The 16,651-nt window shown below is 41.8% G+C and overlaps 1 protein-coding gene across 2 annotated transcripts in view; it reads right to left on the bottom strand.

The window, feature by feature from the left end:
• Positions 1-16,651, bottom strand: part of SLC30A6 (solute carrier family 30 member 6) — a gene marked incomplete at its 3' end in the record, with an annotated part of 40,398 nt that overhangs the window by 1,158 nt on the left and 22,589 nt on the right. Inside the window, exons 7-12 of one of the 2 annotated variants that reach the window (XM_080711759.1) lie at positions 15,452-15,546; positions 10,214-10,262; positions 9,167-9,286; positions 6,017-6,119; positions 3,430-3,477; positions 2,307-2,375 (exon numbers count right to left, since the gene is read on the bottom strand). In XM_080711759.1, the coding sequence (XP_080567885.1) occupies positions 2,307-2,375; positions 3,430-3,477; positions 6,017-6,119; positions 9,167-9,286; positions 10,214-10,262; positions 15,452-15,546 (484 nt within the window). The remainder of the gene's footprint in view (positions 1-2,306; positions 2,376-3,429; positions 3,478-6,016; positions 6,120-9,166; positions 9,287-10,213; positions 10,263-15,451; positions 15,547-16,651) is intronic. The other variant, XM_080711760.1, reaches the window with a different exon arrangement.

The raw sequence follows: 16,651 nt of genomic DNA, 5'->3' as shown, positions 1-16,651 counted from the left end.
GCCGGGCGTGGTGGCGCACGCTTGTAATCCCCGCGCTTGGGAGGCAGAGACAGGAGGATTGCGCAGGTTAGAAGCCAGCCGCGCGCTGGCTTAGGAGACCCTGTTTCCAAAATGAAAATGTAAAAATAGGTCTGGGAGTGTAGCCCCGAGGTAGAAGGGCTTCCAGGAACCCCAGTACCACCAAAAAAAAAAAAAAAAAAAAAAAAAGAATAAAAAATAGGGCAGGGGGTGTAGCTCAGAGGTTGAATGCCCCTGGGTTCCATCCCCAGACCCACACACACACAAAAAATAGATATACATATATATTTTCTTTTTTGTGGTACTGGGGGTGGAATCCAGGGCTTTCCTACCTCCGGGCTATACTCCAGACCTATTTTATATTTTATATAGAAACAGGGTCTCACTAAGTAGCTGAGGCTGGCTTCGAACCTGTGCAATCCTTCTGTCTCAGCATCCCAAGCACTGTGATTACAAGTGTGAGCCACCACACCCAGCCCAACTTAGCTTGTTAAATAATATTTTTAGCCAGGCATAGTGGCACACACTTGTAATCACAGTACTTGGGAGGCTGTGACAGAAGGATCGCACAGATTCGAAGCCAGCCTCAGCTACTTAGTGAGGCTCTCGGCAAGTTAGTGAGACCTTGTTTCCAAACAAAATATAAAATAGGTCTGGGAGTATAGCTTGGAAGTAGAAAGCCTCTGGGTTCCACCCCCAGTACCACCAGTAAAAACAACAACAACAACAAAACAAACAAACAAACAAACAAAAAACCCAAGTTGGGTGTGGTTGTTTGGTGGTTGGTTGGTGCACGCTTGTGATTCCCAGCATTAGGGAGGCTGAGACAGAAGGATTGTGATTTGAGGACAGCTTCAGTTACTTAGGCCCTTTGCAACTCAGGAGACCCTGTTTCAAAAATAAAGAATAAAAAATAGGGCTAGGGGTGTAGCTCGGAAGTAGAATGCCCTGGGTTCTATCCCCAATACTGAGGAAAAAAAAAAAAAAGGCAGGTACACTGGAGCATGCCTATAATCTCAGTACTTGGGAGGCTGACACAGGAGAATCACAGGTTTGCAGCCAGTGTCAGCAGTTTAGTGAGACTTTTATTTCCAAATAAAAAATAAAACAGACAAGCCAGGCGTGGTGGCGCACGCTTGTAATCCCCACGCTTGGGAGGCAGAGACAGGAGGATCGTGCAGGTTCTAAGCCAGCCGCACGCGCTGGCTTAGGAGACCCTGTTTCCAAATAAAAATGTAAAAATAGGTCTGGGAGTGTAGCCCAGAGGTAGAAGGGCTTCCAGGAACCCCAGTACCACCAATAAATAAATAAATAAATAAATTAATTAATAAATTGATAAATAAATATCAGACAGGGGTTGTAGCTAAGAGGTAGAACACCTCTGGTATAAAAAAAATAAATCCATAGCTAGGTATAGTGGTGCACACTTGTAATCCCAGTACTTGGAAGGCTTAAACAGGAAGATCCATGTTCTCGGCCAGCCTCAGCTGTTTAAGTGAGGCCCTCTACAACTTAGTGAGACCCTGTTTCAAAATAAAGAATAAAGCCAGGCATGGTGGCGCACACTTGTAATCCCAGCATTCGGGAGGCTGAGACTGGAGGATCGTGGTTCATGGACAGCCTCAGCTACTTAGGCCTTCTGCAACTTAGTGAGACCCGGTTTCAAAATAAAGAATAAAAAATAGGGCAGGGGAGCTGGGTGTGGTGGTGCACGCTTGTAATCCCCATGCTTGGAAGGCTGAGACAGGAGGATCGCACAGATTCAAAGCCAGCCTCAGCTACTTAGTGAGGCTCTCAGCAACTTAGTGAGACCCTGTTTCCAAATAAAATATAAAAATGGGTCTGGGAGTATAGCCCGAAGGTAGAAAGCCTCTGGGTTCCATCCCCAGTACCACACACAAAAAATAGGGCAGGGGGTGTAGCTTGGAGGTTGGATGCCCCTGGGTTCCATCTCCAGACCCGCAAAAATAATAAATAAACAAACAAATAAATAGATAAAATAAAAACTGCTGGACATGGTGGGACATACCGTAATCCTAGTACTTGGGAGGCTGAGATGGGAGGATTACTGGTTCAAGGACAGCCTCAGCAACTTAGTGATGCTTTGGGGAACTTAGTGAGACCCTGTTTCAAAATAAAAAAACATACAGCTGAAGATGTACCTTGGAGGCAGAATGTCCCTGGGTTCCATCCTCAGTACCAAAAAACAAGCAAGCAAGCAAACAAACAAACAAACAAATAAAGAGCAACAACCAAAATATAACTAAAGTAATATTTAGAAAGCATACCAGTGAGCCAAAACCTAGGGTCCAAAAATGCTCATTTCGGACTTCTAAAACTCCATCTAAGGTAGATACCTAATCGAAAACACAGAAATAGGTTATCAGGCTTGTCTGTATTTGGCATATCCAACAGAGTCCAGTAACATTATAACGTAGATCTATGCCTAGAAACGATAGGGCCAAACTACACGAGGATGCGTATTGGCCAAAGAAGTGCCAGCCCACCCAGGGCACCGCTTCAGCTTGGTCAGTACTGACTCAAGGCTCCCAGTCCCTCCAGAGTCAGGCCACGACTGCTCAGTCTTAAACTCAACCCCCAACTTCAACCAGGGTAGGCCTCTTTTGATGACGTCAATATGGTGTAAGTGGTATAGACATGTTTCCTTATCATTGTTTTCTCTGGATTCCCTTACAAAACAAATCTCTGCTCAACACTTTGCTGCTTATATGTGGGCTTTCAGGAAATTTCAGGCTAGATGTAAAGTGTGAGGCCCGCGCCTTGGCCGCCCGGAGCGTGAGGCCAGGCCTCACCAGCAGAGACAGGCAGACAGTTAGGCTGGCAGAAGTGGCCCTTGTGATACTGCAGACAAGAGTTTAAAACAGTGCCAAAATATTGTGTGCATGTGTGCCTCTGCCATCTTGTGCTCCATTAAGATATAGGACTAGAATGTACCAATAAAAAAATAGAAAAAATTTATGCAGGAAAAAACAGAATAGTACCAAAATATAAACATTTCAATTATTTCTATATCAGGCAGCAGGCTGAAATTTGTTACAGAAAGTCCACAGAACATGGTTTTTGGTGGTGAAATAACTAACCAGCAAAATTAGATTTTGACTTCACAAAATTCTAGATTTGAACAGTCAGAAAATCACAGCATTTCTATAGCTAACCAGGCGGCCTTCAGACGAGTCCAGTCTACGCTTTTTTGAAAATGAATTTGTCTTCTAAACTGAGCAATTCCTCAAATCGCTCCATTTTTGCTAGTATGATCCTTGCTGTGTTATTACAAAGAACAAACTCTCCTAGAGTAAGATTCTGGGTAAGGTTCAGTAAAGTATTATTATATACACACACTTCTAATTTCTAACATAAATTAAAATGATTTTATTTACTATTCAATCTTACCTCTCTGATAAGTTTATCCAGCTGACCAATAACATGGGGTGGTGTTGTCTGAGGAAATAAAAATAAAATATGAATACTCTAGGACGGAAAAATACGCTTCCCACAATGGTCCTGAGATCTCCAAATGAATTTTTTTTTTTTTTTGGTGGTACTGGGTACTGGGGTTCTTGGAAGCCCTTCTACCTCCGGGCTACACTCCCAGACCTATTTCTTATATTTTTATTTGGAAACAGAGTCTCTTAAGCCAGTGAGGCTGGCTTTGAACCTGCACGATCCTCCTGTCTCCCCTCCCAAGCGCGGGGATTACAAGCATGCGCCACCACGCCCGGCGCATCTAAATGAATTTTAAACCAGCCTTTTGTCTCGGCTTGCGCCCTGTCACAATTTAGAGAAGTGGCCCTGCTGGAGGAACATCATCCCCACCTGGTCCATGCGTACAATTATAACTCACAATGAAGAGAAGCTACAATCTCTAGAATTAAGTAGGACTTATAGAACCAGTCAACCAACAAAAATATTCCAGTAATGGTTAGAAAAGTAACATTTGCACATATCAGAGCCTATACAACTATTATCTTACTGTTATTATTGCATTTGGAGATAAAATGATTGCCTGGCAAGTGCACCGCCCTGGGTTTGATCCCCAGTTGAAAAAGACAAAAAGACGGCCGGGCGTGGTGGCGCACGCTTGTAATCCCCGCGCTTGGGAGGCGGAGACAGGAGGATCACAAAGTTCGAAGTCGCGCACACTGGCTTAGGAAACCCTGTTTCCAAATAAAAAAGTATAAAAAATAGGTCTGGGAGTATAGCCCGGAGGTAGAAGGGCTTCCAGGAACCCCAGTACCACCACCAAAAAAAAGACAAAAAGACCAAAAAAAAAAAATCCCCTTTAAAAAATGATTGTCCCTTAATTTCAGACAAGGCAAAAGGGTCAGAGGCAAAGGAAAAGTACAAGTTATATACACACCAGTCCTGGGAAACCACCTTTCTGATCAAGGGTTTGTTGGCAGGTATTATAATTTCAATAAGTAGCAATTGGTCTTTTTTTGTTTCCCCAGTACTGGGGATCGAATCCAGAGGCATTCTAACTCCAAGTATACCCCCAGCCCTACTTTTTATTTTTTTGTATGTCACACAATATTCTTTATTTGAATTTTAAACCAACCATTTAAACATTAACAATCATTTTAAGCTCATGGACCATACAAAACAGGTAGTTCGAAGGTTTGGCCCTTGACCCTGGCAAAAGTGCACAACTGTAGCAGGTTATTGAGAGAATCAGTGAGCACCAGCCTTAACTAACAGCCCAGGCATGTCTCTGGGTAGTCATTTAGGGATGCTATCCACTGATCTTTATCACTGCGAAAAGTGGGTGCTTCTCAGGGCATAAAGCAGGAGGCTGAGGCCCAGCAGTTTTCCTCTGTGTAAGTCTGGGTCTGCTGCTACGACACCTACTCCCACCTTTAGTGCTGAGCAGTTTTCCCTGCACTGCTAATTGACTCTGGCAAGGGATGTATTCCTTTTTATATTTCTTTTTACTTGGCTTTATTTTGCTTTCCTCTGCTTTTACTCCTCCAGTTCTATCTTTTTCAGGATGCCTGAATTTCTCTTCTGGAAATTGCTAGTATTTGGAGAAGAGAGCCCAGCCCTATTTTTTATTCTTTATTTTGAAACAGGGTCTCACTGAGTTGCTGAGGGTCTCACTAAGTAGCTGAGGCTGGCCGCGAACTGCGATCCTCCTGTCTCAAAAATGCTAGGATTACAAGTGTGCGTCACCATGTCCAGTTTCTTCTTCTCCTTCTTTTTTTTTTTTTGGTGGTACTGGGATTCCTGGAAGCCCTTCTACCCCCGGGCTACACTCCCAGACCTATTTTATATTTTTATTTTGAAACAGGGTCTCTTAAGCCAGCACGGCTGGCTTCGAACCTGCGTGATCCTCCTGTCTCTGCCTCCCAAGTGCGAGGATTACAAACGTGCACCACCACGCACAACCCAGTTTATTTTTGATTTTGAAACAGGGTCTCACTGAGTTGCAGAGGGCCTCACTAAGTAGCTGAGGCTGTCCGCGAACCACGATCCTCCTGTCTCAGCCTCCCAAATGCTGGGATTACAAGCATATGCCACCCACTCAGCTATTTGTTTACTTATTCATTGTAGCACTGAGGAATTAACCCAGGGCATTCTATCTCCAATCTCCAAGCTATACCCCTAGCCCAATTTTCATTTTTACTTTGGAACAGGGTCTCACTAAGTTGATAAAGAGCCTTACTACCTGCTGAGGCTGTCCCTGAGCCTGTAATCTTATCTCAACCTCCCAAATCCTGGGATTACAAGCATGTGTGACCAACTCAGCTGAGGCAAATAATTTCAAATTCATGACTGTAAGTTTCAGAAACACGGGAACATCTGTACCTCCTTTATTGGCCAGTGGAATTCCACATGGTTCTTACTGTATGAGTTTCAGAGATTGTTTGACTTTGTTTCTAACAGGCCCCTCCAGTTGCTAAAACTTCTAAAATCTGGTAGAAGAGCACACAGTGTCTAAGTGTGGAAGACCGTCTGTTAAGCATGTGCACTCAAGACCTACCTGGAGGAGTACCTTGCCGCTGTACACACTCATGGGGTACATAGTACCGAATGTCATCAGGGCGATGGCGATTGCAGAGGCGGTGTCCACAGCAAAGTAATTACTAAAAGAAAAAATAATTCCACATATTAAATGTATGAGTCACTGGGCATCTTCAATCTACTGAACACTAGTTATCTAAAACAAGAGGACTGTTTTTCAGCACAAATGACCATTACTGTCAAAGTAGCACCTCAAAGGAAAAACACAACAAAACCAAATCAGATTCTAACTAGAAACCTTGCCTGTCAACGTTTAGTGAAAAACATCAAGTAACTACATTAATTTGTGTGGGGTGAAGCTGAAGGTCAAATGTGAGTGTTGATTTACTCGTGTGTTTCAACCTGCTTGTCCACTAGAAAGATTTCAAAGACAGTAATTTGCTTGAGACAAAAACTATCAACTAGTAATTTTTTTTTTTTGGCGGGTCTGGGGTGGAACCCAGGGGCTTGTTTGACCTCTGAGTTACACCCCCTGCCCTATTTTTTATTCTTTATTTTGAAACAAGGGCTCACTGAGTTGCAAAGGGCCTCACTAAGTAACTGAGGCTGTCCACGAATCACAATCCTCTGGTCTCAGCCTCCCAAATGCTGGGATTACATGCATGAGCCACCACGCCCAGAGATAAACTAGTAATTTCTGATACACAGAGATGAATGGAAATAATAAGAATGTATTGCATTAAATAGAATGGTTAAAAAAATATGGTATAGCCAGGCGTGGTGGCGCACGCTTGTAATCCCCGCGCTTGGGAGGCAGAGACAGGAGGATCGTGCAGGTTTGAAGCCAGTCATGCGCACTGGCTTAGGAGACCCTGTTTCCAAATAAAAATCTAAAAATAGGTCTGGGAGTGTAGCCCGGAGGTAGAAGGGCTTCCGGGAACCCCAGTACCACCAAAAAAAAAAAAAAAAAAAAAAAAAAATATATATATATATATATATATATATATAGTATATACATACAATGAAATGCTATGAAATGCTATTCAGCCTTGAAAAGGGAGGCAATTCTGACACATGCAACAACATAGATGAACTTGAAAACATTATGCTATGTAAAAATAAGACAGTTACAAAAAGATAAATGTTGTGGGATTCTACTTATATTAGTTAGAATAATCAGAATCAAAGACAGAAAGTAGAATGAGGTTGCCAGCAACAGTGGATGGGGAAAAGTAACAGGGAGTACTTGTTTAATGTGTACAGAGATTTTTGTTTGTTTGTTTGTTTTTGTTTTTTGGTGGTACTGGAGCTCCTGGAAACCCTTCTACCTCCAGGCTACACTTACAGATCTATTTGATATATTTTTAAAATTTGGAAACAGGGTCTCTTAAGCCAGCTTCGAATCTGCTTGATCCTCCTGTCTCTGCCTCCCAAGCGCGGGGATTACAGCATGCGCCACCATGCCTGGCGCCTGTACAGAGCTTTTGTTAGAGATGATGGAAAGGTTTTAACTAGTGCTCTCTTTGGCAGCACATATACTAAAATCGGAACGATACAGAGAAGATTAGCGTGGCCCCTGCGCAAGGATGACACGCACATTCAAGAAGCGTTCCATATTTTTCCCTCTAATATGCCCAAACTAGGGAACGTAGAGGATACCAGTGGGATTCCAGGTAATGGAGGGGAAATATCAACAAAGCTTGAATGGAAAGATAGGGGAGGAGGAAGACTGGACTTGATTAATGAGGGTCTACATCCGAATATGTGTAAAATTATGAATATGACATGGTTACCCTGGACAATCACTGGTGGGAGGGGGGAAGGGGAAAACAGGGGCAGGGGGAGAGGGCACCAAGTATAGTTTAAATGTATACCATTTATGTTCAGTAAAAAATAAAAAAATAATAAAAAAGAAAAGGTTTTAACTAGACAGGTGACGGCTGCAGAAAAATGTGTGTACTTAATGCCATTGAACTATGGGCTTAAAAGTTGTTAAAATTATAAACTTGATGTTATGTATCTTTTAATTCAGTTTTAAAAATAGAATGCACTGGAATGGATGAGAGTAGCATTTAAAAAGATGGAAAATACAAAAAAATCCAGTGTCAATGATAAGGAAAGATATGTTCAGGGAGGTAGACATTAATAGAAGTCAGGAAGGCATAATTTTTTTTTTTTTTTTTTTTTTTTGTGGTGCTGAGATGGAACCCAGGGGCATTCTATCCCCAAGCTACACTCTCAGCTCTACTTTTTATTCTTTATTTTGAAACAGGGTCTCACTAAGTTGCAGAGGGCCTCACTAAGTAGCTGAGGCTGGTCGCGAACCTGCAATCCTCCTGTCTCAGCCTCCCAGATGCTGAGATTACAACCATGCACCACCACGCCCGACTAGGAAAGCATAACTTTGAAATCCAAACAGAGATCTGGGTTAGAAATAAAGATTTGGGACTCCTCCTAGAAGTAGTAAGTAAAAACAATTATATAACATTTTAGGAAATAAAAACCTAATAATAATAATAACAACAACAACAACAACAACAATAACAAAAACAGATTCTAGTAAACACTAATATTTAAGGGGTAAGGCAGCCAAAGAATTATGTGTCATAAAATATTACTCAGTACAGCTGTAATGTCTATCTCCTAAGAGACTTTATTATTTTGTGGTACTGGGGGTGGAAACCAGAGGCTTTTCTACCTCCGGGCTATACTCTCAGACCTATTTTATACTTTATTTGGAAACAGGTTCTCACTAAGTTGCCGAGAGCCTCACTAAGTGCTGAGGCTGGCTTCAAACCCGAGCCATCCTCCTGTCTCAGCCTCCCGAGTGAGGGGATTACAAGTGTGCACCACCACGCCCGGCTTCCTAAGAGACTTTGTTTTAAAAAACTGCTTCACACCTACGTCCTCTTCTCCACCAGCAAAGCAGCTGTAGCTTAGATCTCTCTTCTTGTCCCCTTCTCTGTTTCACTCATCAGGTGAGCAGTAGAAAATTTCAGTAGTTTCCAAGTCTGCATTATAGGTTGTGGTGAGAAATACTAAACCAAACCAAAGTTACACACGTCATACAAAATAATGCCAGGGGCTTGACTCTAACCTATCCGGCTGGTGTAGTTAAAAGTCAGGTCCCAGGAACCAAAACAATTCGACACCAATAAGCGGTACTTACTTAATTTCAATTAGCATGTATGTAATACAAAGAGCAAATGCTCCAGCAAGATCAATCAAGACAAATGGATTCATTCGGGGAAGGAAGATACTGCTGAGTCCTGGAATAATTCCACACAAGCTATGAAAGAAACAAAGGGTGTTCATTAGCAAGACTCAAATAATACTTATGAAAACCTTGTCCACAGTAACTTGTATGTTAGTATCACAGAATGTACTTCATAAAGAAAGTAAAAAGCTCTCTCATTTGTAAGGATTTTTCTATTACCAGTTAAAAAGTAAACAGCTGCCGGGCGTGGTGGCGCACGCTTGTAATCCCCGAGGTTGGGAGGCGGAGACAGGAGGATCGCGCAGGTTTGAAGCCAGCTGTGCTGGCTTAAGAGACCCTGTTTCTAAATAAAAAGTATAAAATAGGTCTGGGAGTGTAGCCCGGAGGTAGAAGGGCTTCCAGGAACCTCAGTATCGCCAAAACAAAACAAAACCAAACAAGAGTAAAGAGCTGGGCATGGTGGTGCATGCCTGTAAAACCTATACTTGGGAGGTTGGGACAGGAAGATGACAGGTTTGCAGCCAGCCTCAGCAACCTAGTGAGGCCCTCCACAATTTAGTAAGACCCTGTTTCAAAATAAAATAATTAAATAGGGCTAGGGTGTAGCTTGGAGGTAGAATGTCCCTAGGTTCCAACCCAAGTACTATGCATTAAAAAAAAAAAAGTAAAGGTGAGATTCATGCATGAATCCCAACGATAAATAAGTCCCTAAGACAGGCATTTCCTGTAAATTCCTTTTTTTCTTCTGGTGATGGTGGTACTGGAGATTGAGCCTTGGGGCATTCTCCCTCTGAGCTACACCCCTGGCCCTATTTTATTTTTTATTTGCAAACAAGTTCTCTCTAGGTTACTGAAGCCTAAGTTGCTGAGGCTGGCCTCAGACCTTTGATCCTCCTGTCTTTGCCTCCAAAGTAGTGGGATTACAGGTATGTGCTGCTACACCAGGCTTTTGTGAATTCTTTTAAATTATGCATGTCATTAAACTTCATAATATCTTACCTGCGGCTAAGATCTGCCACATGCTCTTGAAGCCAGCTGGTACTAGCAGCTTTAAAAAGAAAATATTTCTATTATCTATACAGAAGAACAACTGGTCCCTAAAAATACTCAAGTTCTGTTATTTTAAAAATAACTTAAAAGTGACTGTGTAACATAACAAAAGGACATGTTACTCCTCAAATCTGAAACTGTTTCTTTTTTTTTATGCCCTTAAGATAGCAAGTCAAAAGCAGTTTCAGGAAGCTGAGAATGGGTCACGGGTACTCTGATTATTAATTCTTTCTTCTCTCTCAGGAGTCAGGTGGGCTCTGGGTAAATCCAAAGACACCTGTTAGTTACTCTCCCTGGACAAGTAGCCTCCTGGCTCCAGCATTCTGTTCCATTTACCAAGGGTAATGTAGAAATATTATTCTTTTAGATATATAATATAATGCAAAAAGGAGTCCTATTAAAAAATAGTAGAGCAGATAAATGAATTGGTTGGTGCCAGGATACCTGGCTTCAAATCCCAACCCTGCCCATAACTAGATGTGTGACTTCTGGAAAGGATTTACTCTCTCAGTGCCTCAATGTAAACCTGGGAGAGTGAAACTGATTATATGTTACAGGGAGAATTAAATAGGCTGCTCGATAAGTAGCCTTTAGCACAGTGGCCGGCATACAGAAGGTGTTCAATAATATTATCTTCCACTCAAGATTTTTATTTTTTGTGGTACTGGGGTTTGAACCCAGGTGCCTTCTACCTCCAAGCCACACCCTCAGCCCTATTTTTTTCCCTCTTATTTTGAAACAGGGGCTCACTAAATTGCACAAGGCTTCACTAAGAGCGAAGGCTGGCATCGAACCTGCAATCCTCTTGTCTCAGCCTCCCAAGTACTGAGATTACAAGCATACACTACCATGCCCACCTTCCACTCAGATTTCAAGTAATGACACAAATCTTGATATTTCTGGTAATTTGCATTTCTACTGAATGAAAATATAAACTAGATACCTTTCTGAAAATAAATTCAGTAACATATACCAAAGCCTTTAAAAATATTACAACCTAGGGATATAGTTCAGTGAAAGAATGCTTGTCTAGCATGCAAGAGGCCTTTAGTTCAATCCTCAGATCTACAAAATAATTTATATATATATTTTATGTTTATATATTTAAAATAATTTTATATATATTTATATAATTTACACACACACACACACACACACACACACACACACACACAGAGGCATTCTACCTCTGAGCTATACCACCAGCCCTATTTTATTCTCTTATTTATTTATTTTTTGGTGGTACTGGGGTTCTGGAAGCCCTTCTACCTCCAGGCTATACTTCAGACCCATTTTTATATTTTTATTTGAAAACAGGGTCTCTTAAGCCAGCGAGGCTGGCTTCGAACCTGTGCGATCCTCCTGTCTCTGCCTCCCAAACAAAGGGATTACAAGCGTGCGCCACCATGCCGGCTTTTATTCTTTTATTTTTTGAAACAGGGTTTCACTAAGTTACAGAGGGTCTCATTAAGTTGCTGAGGCTGGCCACAAACCTGCAATTCTGTGCACCACCATACCTGTCAAAAATTTTCATTTTGAATCTAATTGATAATTCCTCCTTTGGCAATTTATCCTAAAGAGAGAATCAGGAATGCAGACAAAGAATTTCACACAAAGAGCCTGATTATTTAGAAATCATTATTTATAAAAGGAAAAGCTGAAAAATTAGTAAAAAGAATAATGCTTAAAATATTCTATGACAGGATATTATACAAGCATTCAAAAATCATTTGTTTAAAGAGTATTTAATGAGCCGGGCGTGGTGGCGCACGCTTGTAATCCCAGCATTTGGAGGGTGAGACCAGAGGATCATGGTTTGCCGACAGCCTCAGCTACTTAGTGAGGCCCTCTGCAACTCAGTGAGACCCAGTTTCAAAATAAAGAATAAAAAATAGGGCAGGAGGTGTAGCTCGGAGGTCAAATCCCCTTGGGTTCTAGCCCCAGACCCGCAAAAAAAAAAAAAAAAAAAAAAGTATTTAATGAGGCAATACTCAAGACAGAAGTTAACAAAAAAGCCAGACATACTCAGTGCATGGTGGCTCACACTTGTAATCCCAGTACTTGGGAGGCTGAGACAGGAGAATCGCAGTTCAAAGACAGCCTCAGCAATTTAGTAAGACCCTGTTTCAAAATAAAAAAATAAAAAGGCTGGGGGTGTAGCTTGGATGGAGAAGACATCTGGGTTCAATCCTCAGTAATAAAAAAAAAATTAAAAAGGATATATATATTAAAAAGAAAGCCAGCTGGGTGTGGTGACGCACACTTATAATCCCCGTGCTTGGGAGGTGAAGACAGGAGGATTGCGCACCCCTAGTACCACAAACAAACAAACAAAAAAAAAAAAAAAAGAAAGAAAGCAAGCAAGCCAGCAGGGCATGGTGGTGCACGCTTGTTAATCCCAGCATTCAGGAGGCTGAGACCAGAGAATCGTGGTTCGCTGACAGCCTCAGCTACTTAGTGAGGCCCTCTGCTACTTAGAGAGACCCTGTTTCAAAATAAAGAATAAAAAATACGTAATAGGGCTGGGGGTGTAGCTCAAAGGTAGAATGCCCCTGGATTCCATCCCCAGACCTGCCAAAAAAAAAAAAAAAGTTCTCAGGAATTTATTTCATTAACAATACAATTATTTTCAATTTGCAATATCAACTATTCTAAGTATACTGATGTCTCCCAAAAAAGGTTAACAATAGACTTTATCAAGAGACTTTATGTGAATCCCATTCACACTATTTGGCATATTTAATTTTTAGCTGAGTGTGATGGTGCACACCTGAAATCCTAGTACTTGGGAGGCTGAGACTGGAAGACTGCAGGCTTGAGGACAGTGCTGAGACTCTCATCAACCTACAGCGACCCTGTTTCAAAATAAAAATTATATAGGACTAAGGCTGTAGCTCAGAGGTAAATGCCCCCAGATTTTTTTTTTTGGTGGTACTGGGGATGGAACCCTTCTACCTCTGGGCTACACTCCCAGACCCATTTTTATTTGGAAACAGGGTCTCTTAAGCCAACGCGGCTGGCTTCGAACCTGCGGGATCCTCCTGTCTCCACCTCCCAAGCACAGGGATTACAAGTGTGTGCCACCACGCCAGGCACGCCCCCGGATTTTACACAGGTAAAATCTCATTGATATTATTTGGTAAATTTAATTTTTTAGCTGAGCACGATGGCACATAACTCTAATCCTAGTACTGGGAGGCTGAGGCAGGAGGATAGGTTAAAGAACAACCTCCCCAAGTACTGAAACTCATCAACCTAGGGAGACCATTCCAAAATAAAAATAAAATTGGGCTAGGGGTGCAGCTCATAGGTAAAATGCCCCCAACCTGAATCCCCACACCACACACAAATTTTTAATTAATATTTTACCACATATAATATATAGATCAGTCCTGTTTTTAAATAACTGTAATTTTAACACTTGAGCAAATTAGATTTTGTGTTTATAATTCTCTTCTTAAAGAGGACCTGCATTCTACCTGGCTCTTTTTTTAAGATTTATAGATTTACCTATGTTTATTTTTGTGGTGCTGAGGGTGAGAATAGGGATATTCCACTTCCACGCTGCATTTCCACAGCCTCTTTTTTATTTTTTGGTGGGACTGGGGATGGAGCCCTCGGCATTCAACCTCTGAGCTACAACCCCAGATTTATTTTACATTTTGTAAAACAGGGTCTCACTAGGCTGCTTAGAGATTCTCACTACTTTCTGAGGTTTTTCTCAAACCTGCGATCCTCCTGTGTTTGCCTCCCGGGTATGCAATACCACACCCGGCTTCATCTCTAACATTTTACAACTTTATTTGGAATTAGGGTGTGACTGAGTTGTTGAGGGCCTCACTATATTGCTGAAGCTGGCTTCAAACCGTGACTCAGCCTCCCAAGTACTGGGATTACGGGTGTGTGCCACCACTGGGCCTGGCCTGTTTCTTTTGAAAGGGGGGGTCTTACTAACTTTCTGAAGCTAGCCTTGAACATGTGATCCTCCTATCTCAGCCTCCCAAGTACTGAGGTTACAGGAGTGCACCATGATTCAGGCAGAACATACTTTCTTACTGATTCAAGAGTTAATGATCACCTGTCATGCTATGCACATTTGTGGAAAATCTGGCACTAAACCATTTGTAGATGATCTGCTTGTGGGTCAGGGTTTCATATGAAGCACACCCCCTGGCTATGATCTACTGAAAGTTAGCACTGACACAAAGGTTTGTACTTCTGAGGCTAGGATAGCAGGTTTGAAGCTAGCCTCAGCAACTTAGTGAGGATCTCAGCAACTTAGCAAGACCCTGTTTCCAAATAAAAAATAAGATAGGTTTGGGGTATAGCCTAGAGGTAGAAGGCCCTTGGGTTCCATCCCCAGTACCACCACACACACACACAAAGTTAATGAGCTAGGAGTGGCAGTGCACACTTGTAATCACAGTTCGTGGGAGGCTAAGACAGGAATATCACAGGTTAATGGCTAGCCCCAGCTACTTAGTGAGACCCTCCACAATTTAGTGAGACCATTTAAAAATAAAAAATAAAGGCCGGGCGTGGTGGCACACGCTTGTAATTCCTGCGCTGGGGAGGTAGAGACAGGAGGATCGTGCTGGTTCGGAGCCAGCCTCGCTGGCTTAAGAGACCCTGTTTCCAAATAAAAATATATAAAATAGGTCTGGGAGTATAGCCTGGAGGTAGAAGGGCTTCCAGGAATCCCAGTACCACCACCACCAAAAAAAAAAAAATTAATTATTATTATTATTATTATTATTATTATTATTATTATTATTATTATTATTTTTAGTGGTACTGGGGTTCCTGGAAGCCCTTCTACCTCCGGGCTACACTCCCAGACCTATTTTTACATTTTTATTTGGAAACAGGGTCTCCTAAGCCAGAGCACGCGGCTGGCTTCGAACCTGTGCGATCCTCCTGTCTCTGCCTCCCAAGCACGGGGATTACAAGTATGCGCCACCACGCCCAGCAATTAATTAATTTTTAAAAAATAAAAAATAAAATAAGGCTGGGGGTGTAGCATAGAGGTAGAATGACCCAGGGTTGTTCAATTCCCAGTAAAACACACACACACACACACACACACACACACACACACACACACACAGAGTTAATGAAACAAAGAAAATACTTCTTTTATGAAAGATTAATTAGATTTTTTATTAATAGTAAATTATAAAAACATACCTTCAGAGACATAAGCAAAGGGTTTATTCCGAACAGAAAGCATTGTGAACAGGTTGAAAGAGAGAGCCACAAAAGTACCAACTAATAATCTTCCCCTAAAAAGAACAACAATAACATATTCCCCTTTATTTTTTCTTGGTAATATCAATATCAATTTCAGTATATAGAGAGACTAAAACATGGGGAGGTGAGAATGTCTACTTGAATGGTGAGGTATTTCTTTTTTTTCTTTCTTTCTTTCTTTTTTTTTTTTTTTTTTAGGTATTGGGAATGGAACCCAGGGACATTCTACCTCTGAGCTACACCCTCAGCCCTATTTTTTAAGTCTTTTTTATGTTTGAAACAGGGTCTCACTGAGTTGCGGAGGGCCTCATTAAGTAGTAGCTGAGGCTGTCTGTGAACTGTGATCCTCCGGTCTCTGCCTCCGGAATGCTGGGATTACAAGTGTGCGCCACCACGCGCGGTTTTCTTTGGTATTTCCATAGCCAGAATCTGAACTTGGTTTCCAGCCTCATAATCCTGTCTATTGCTGCTCCACCTCACACAGAACAAAAAACGAATCTTACAATTAACAACATATTTTCAGAGGCAGTTGCTGTTTGGAACTTACATAAATGTTAATACACTGGACAAGTGAGGCTTTTATGAATGACTTGATAAGACTAGGTAAGTCCCATGTAGCTGGCAAGTATGTGGGTGGAAGGACAATACGCTTTTCTATAGGGGCCAAGAAAGGTTTGGGGCCGAACGTGGAATTACAGAAGACCAGAGGGAAGTGGCTTAGTGTGCTCATCAGAGTCTATAAACAGTGAAGGACCTGAAGCCAAGATAGAAATGCATTCCTGAGAAGGATAAAAACATTTAAGGCGAGCCGGGCGTGGTGGTTCATGCTTGTAATCCCAGTTCTAGAGAGTCTGAGACAAGAGGATCTTGGTTTCAAAGACAGCCTCAGCTACTTAGTGAGGCCCTCTGCGACTTAGTGAGACCCTATTTCAAAATAAAAAATAAAAAACAGGGCTGGGGTGTAGCTTGGAGGTAGAATGTGCCTGGGTTCAATCCCTAGTACAACTAAAAAACTAAATAAAAATCTAGGGCTAGAGAACTGTCACAGGGAATAAGGATCTTGTTTTTGAAATGTCAGTGAAAAATGTATGTCGTCAACATACATTTAACAAAGTTGATGTTACTGAATAGTACATC

Source organism: Muscardinus avellanarius (assembly GCF_963383645.1).
Source record: "Muscardinus avellanarius genome assembly, chromosome: 15".
Taxonomy (NCBI): Eukaryota; Metazoa; Chordata; class Mammalia; order Rodentia; family Gliridae; genus Muscardinus; species Muscardinus avellanarius.
This window is presented reverse-complemented; position numbering and strand designations above follow the sequence as displayed.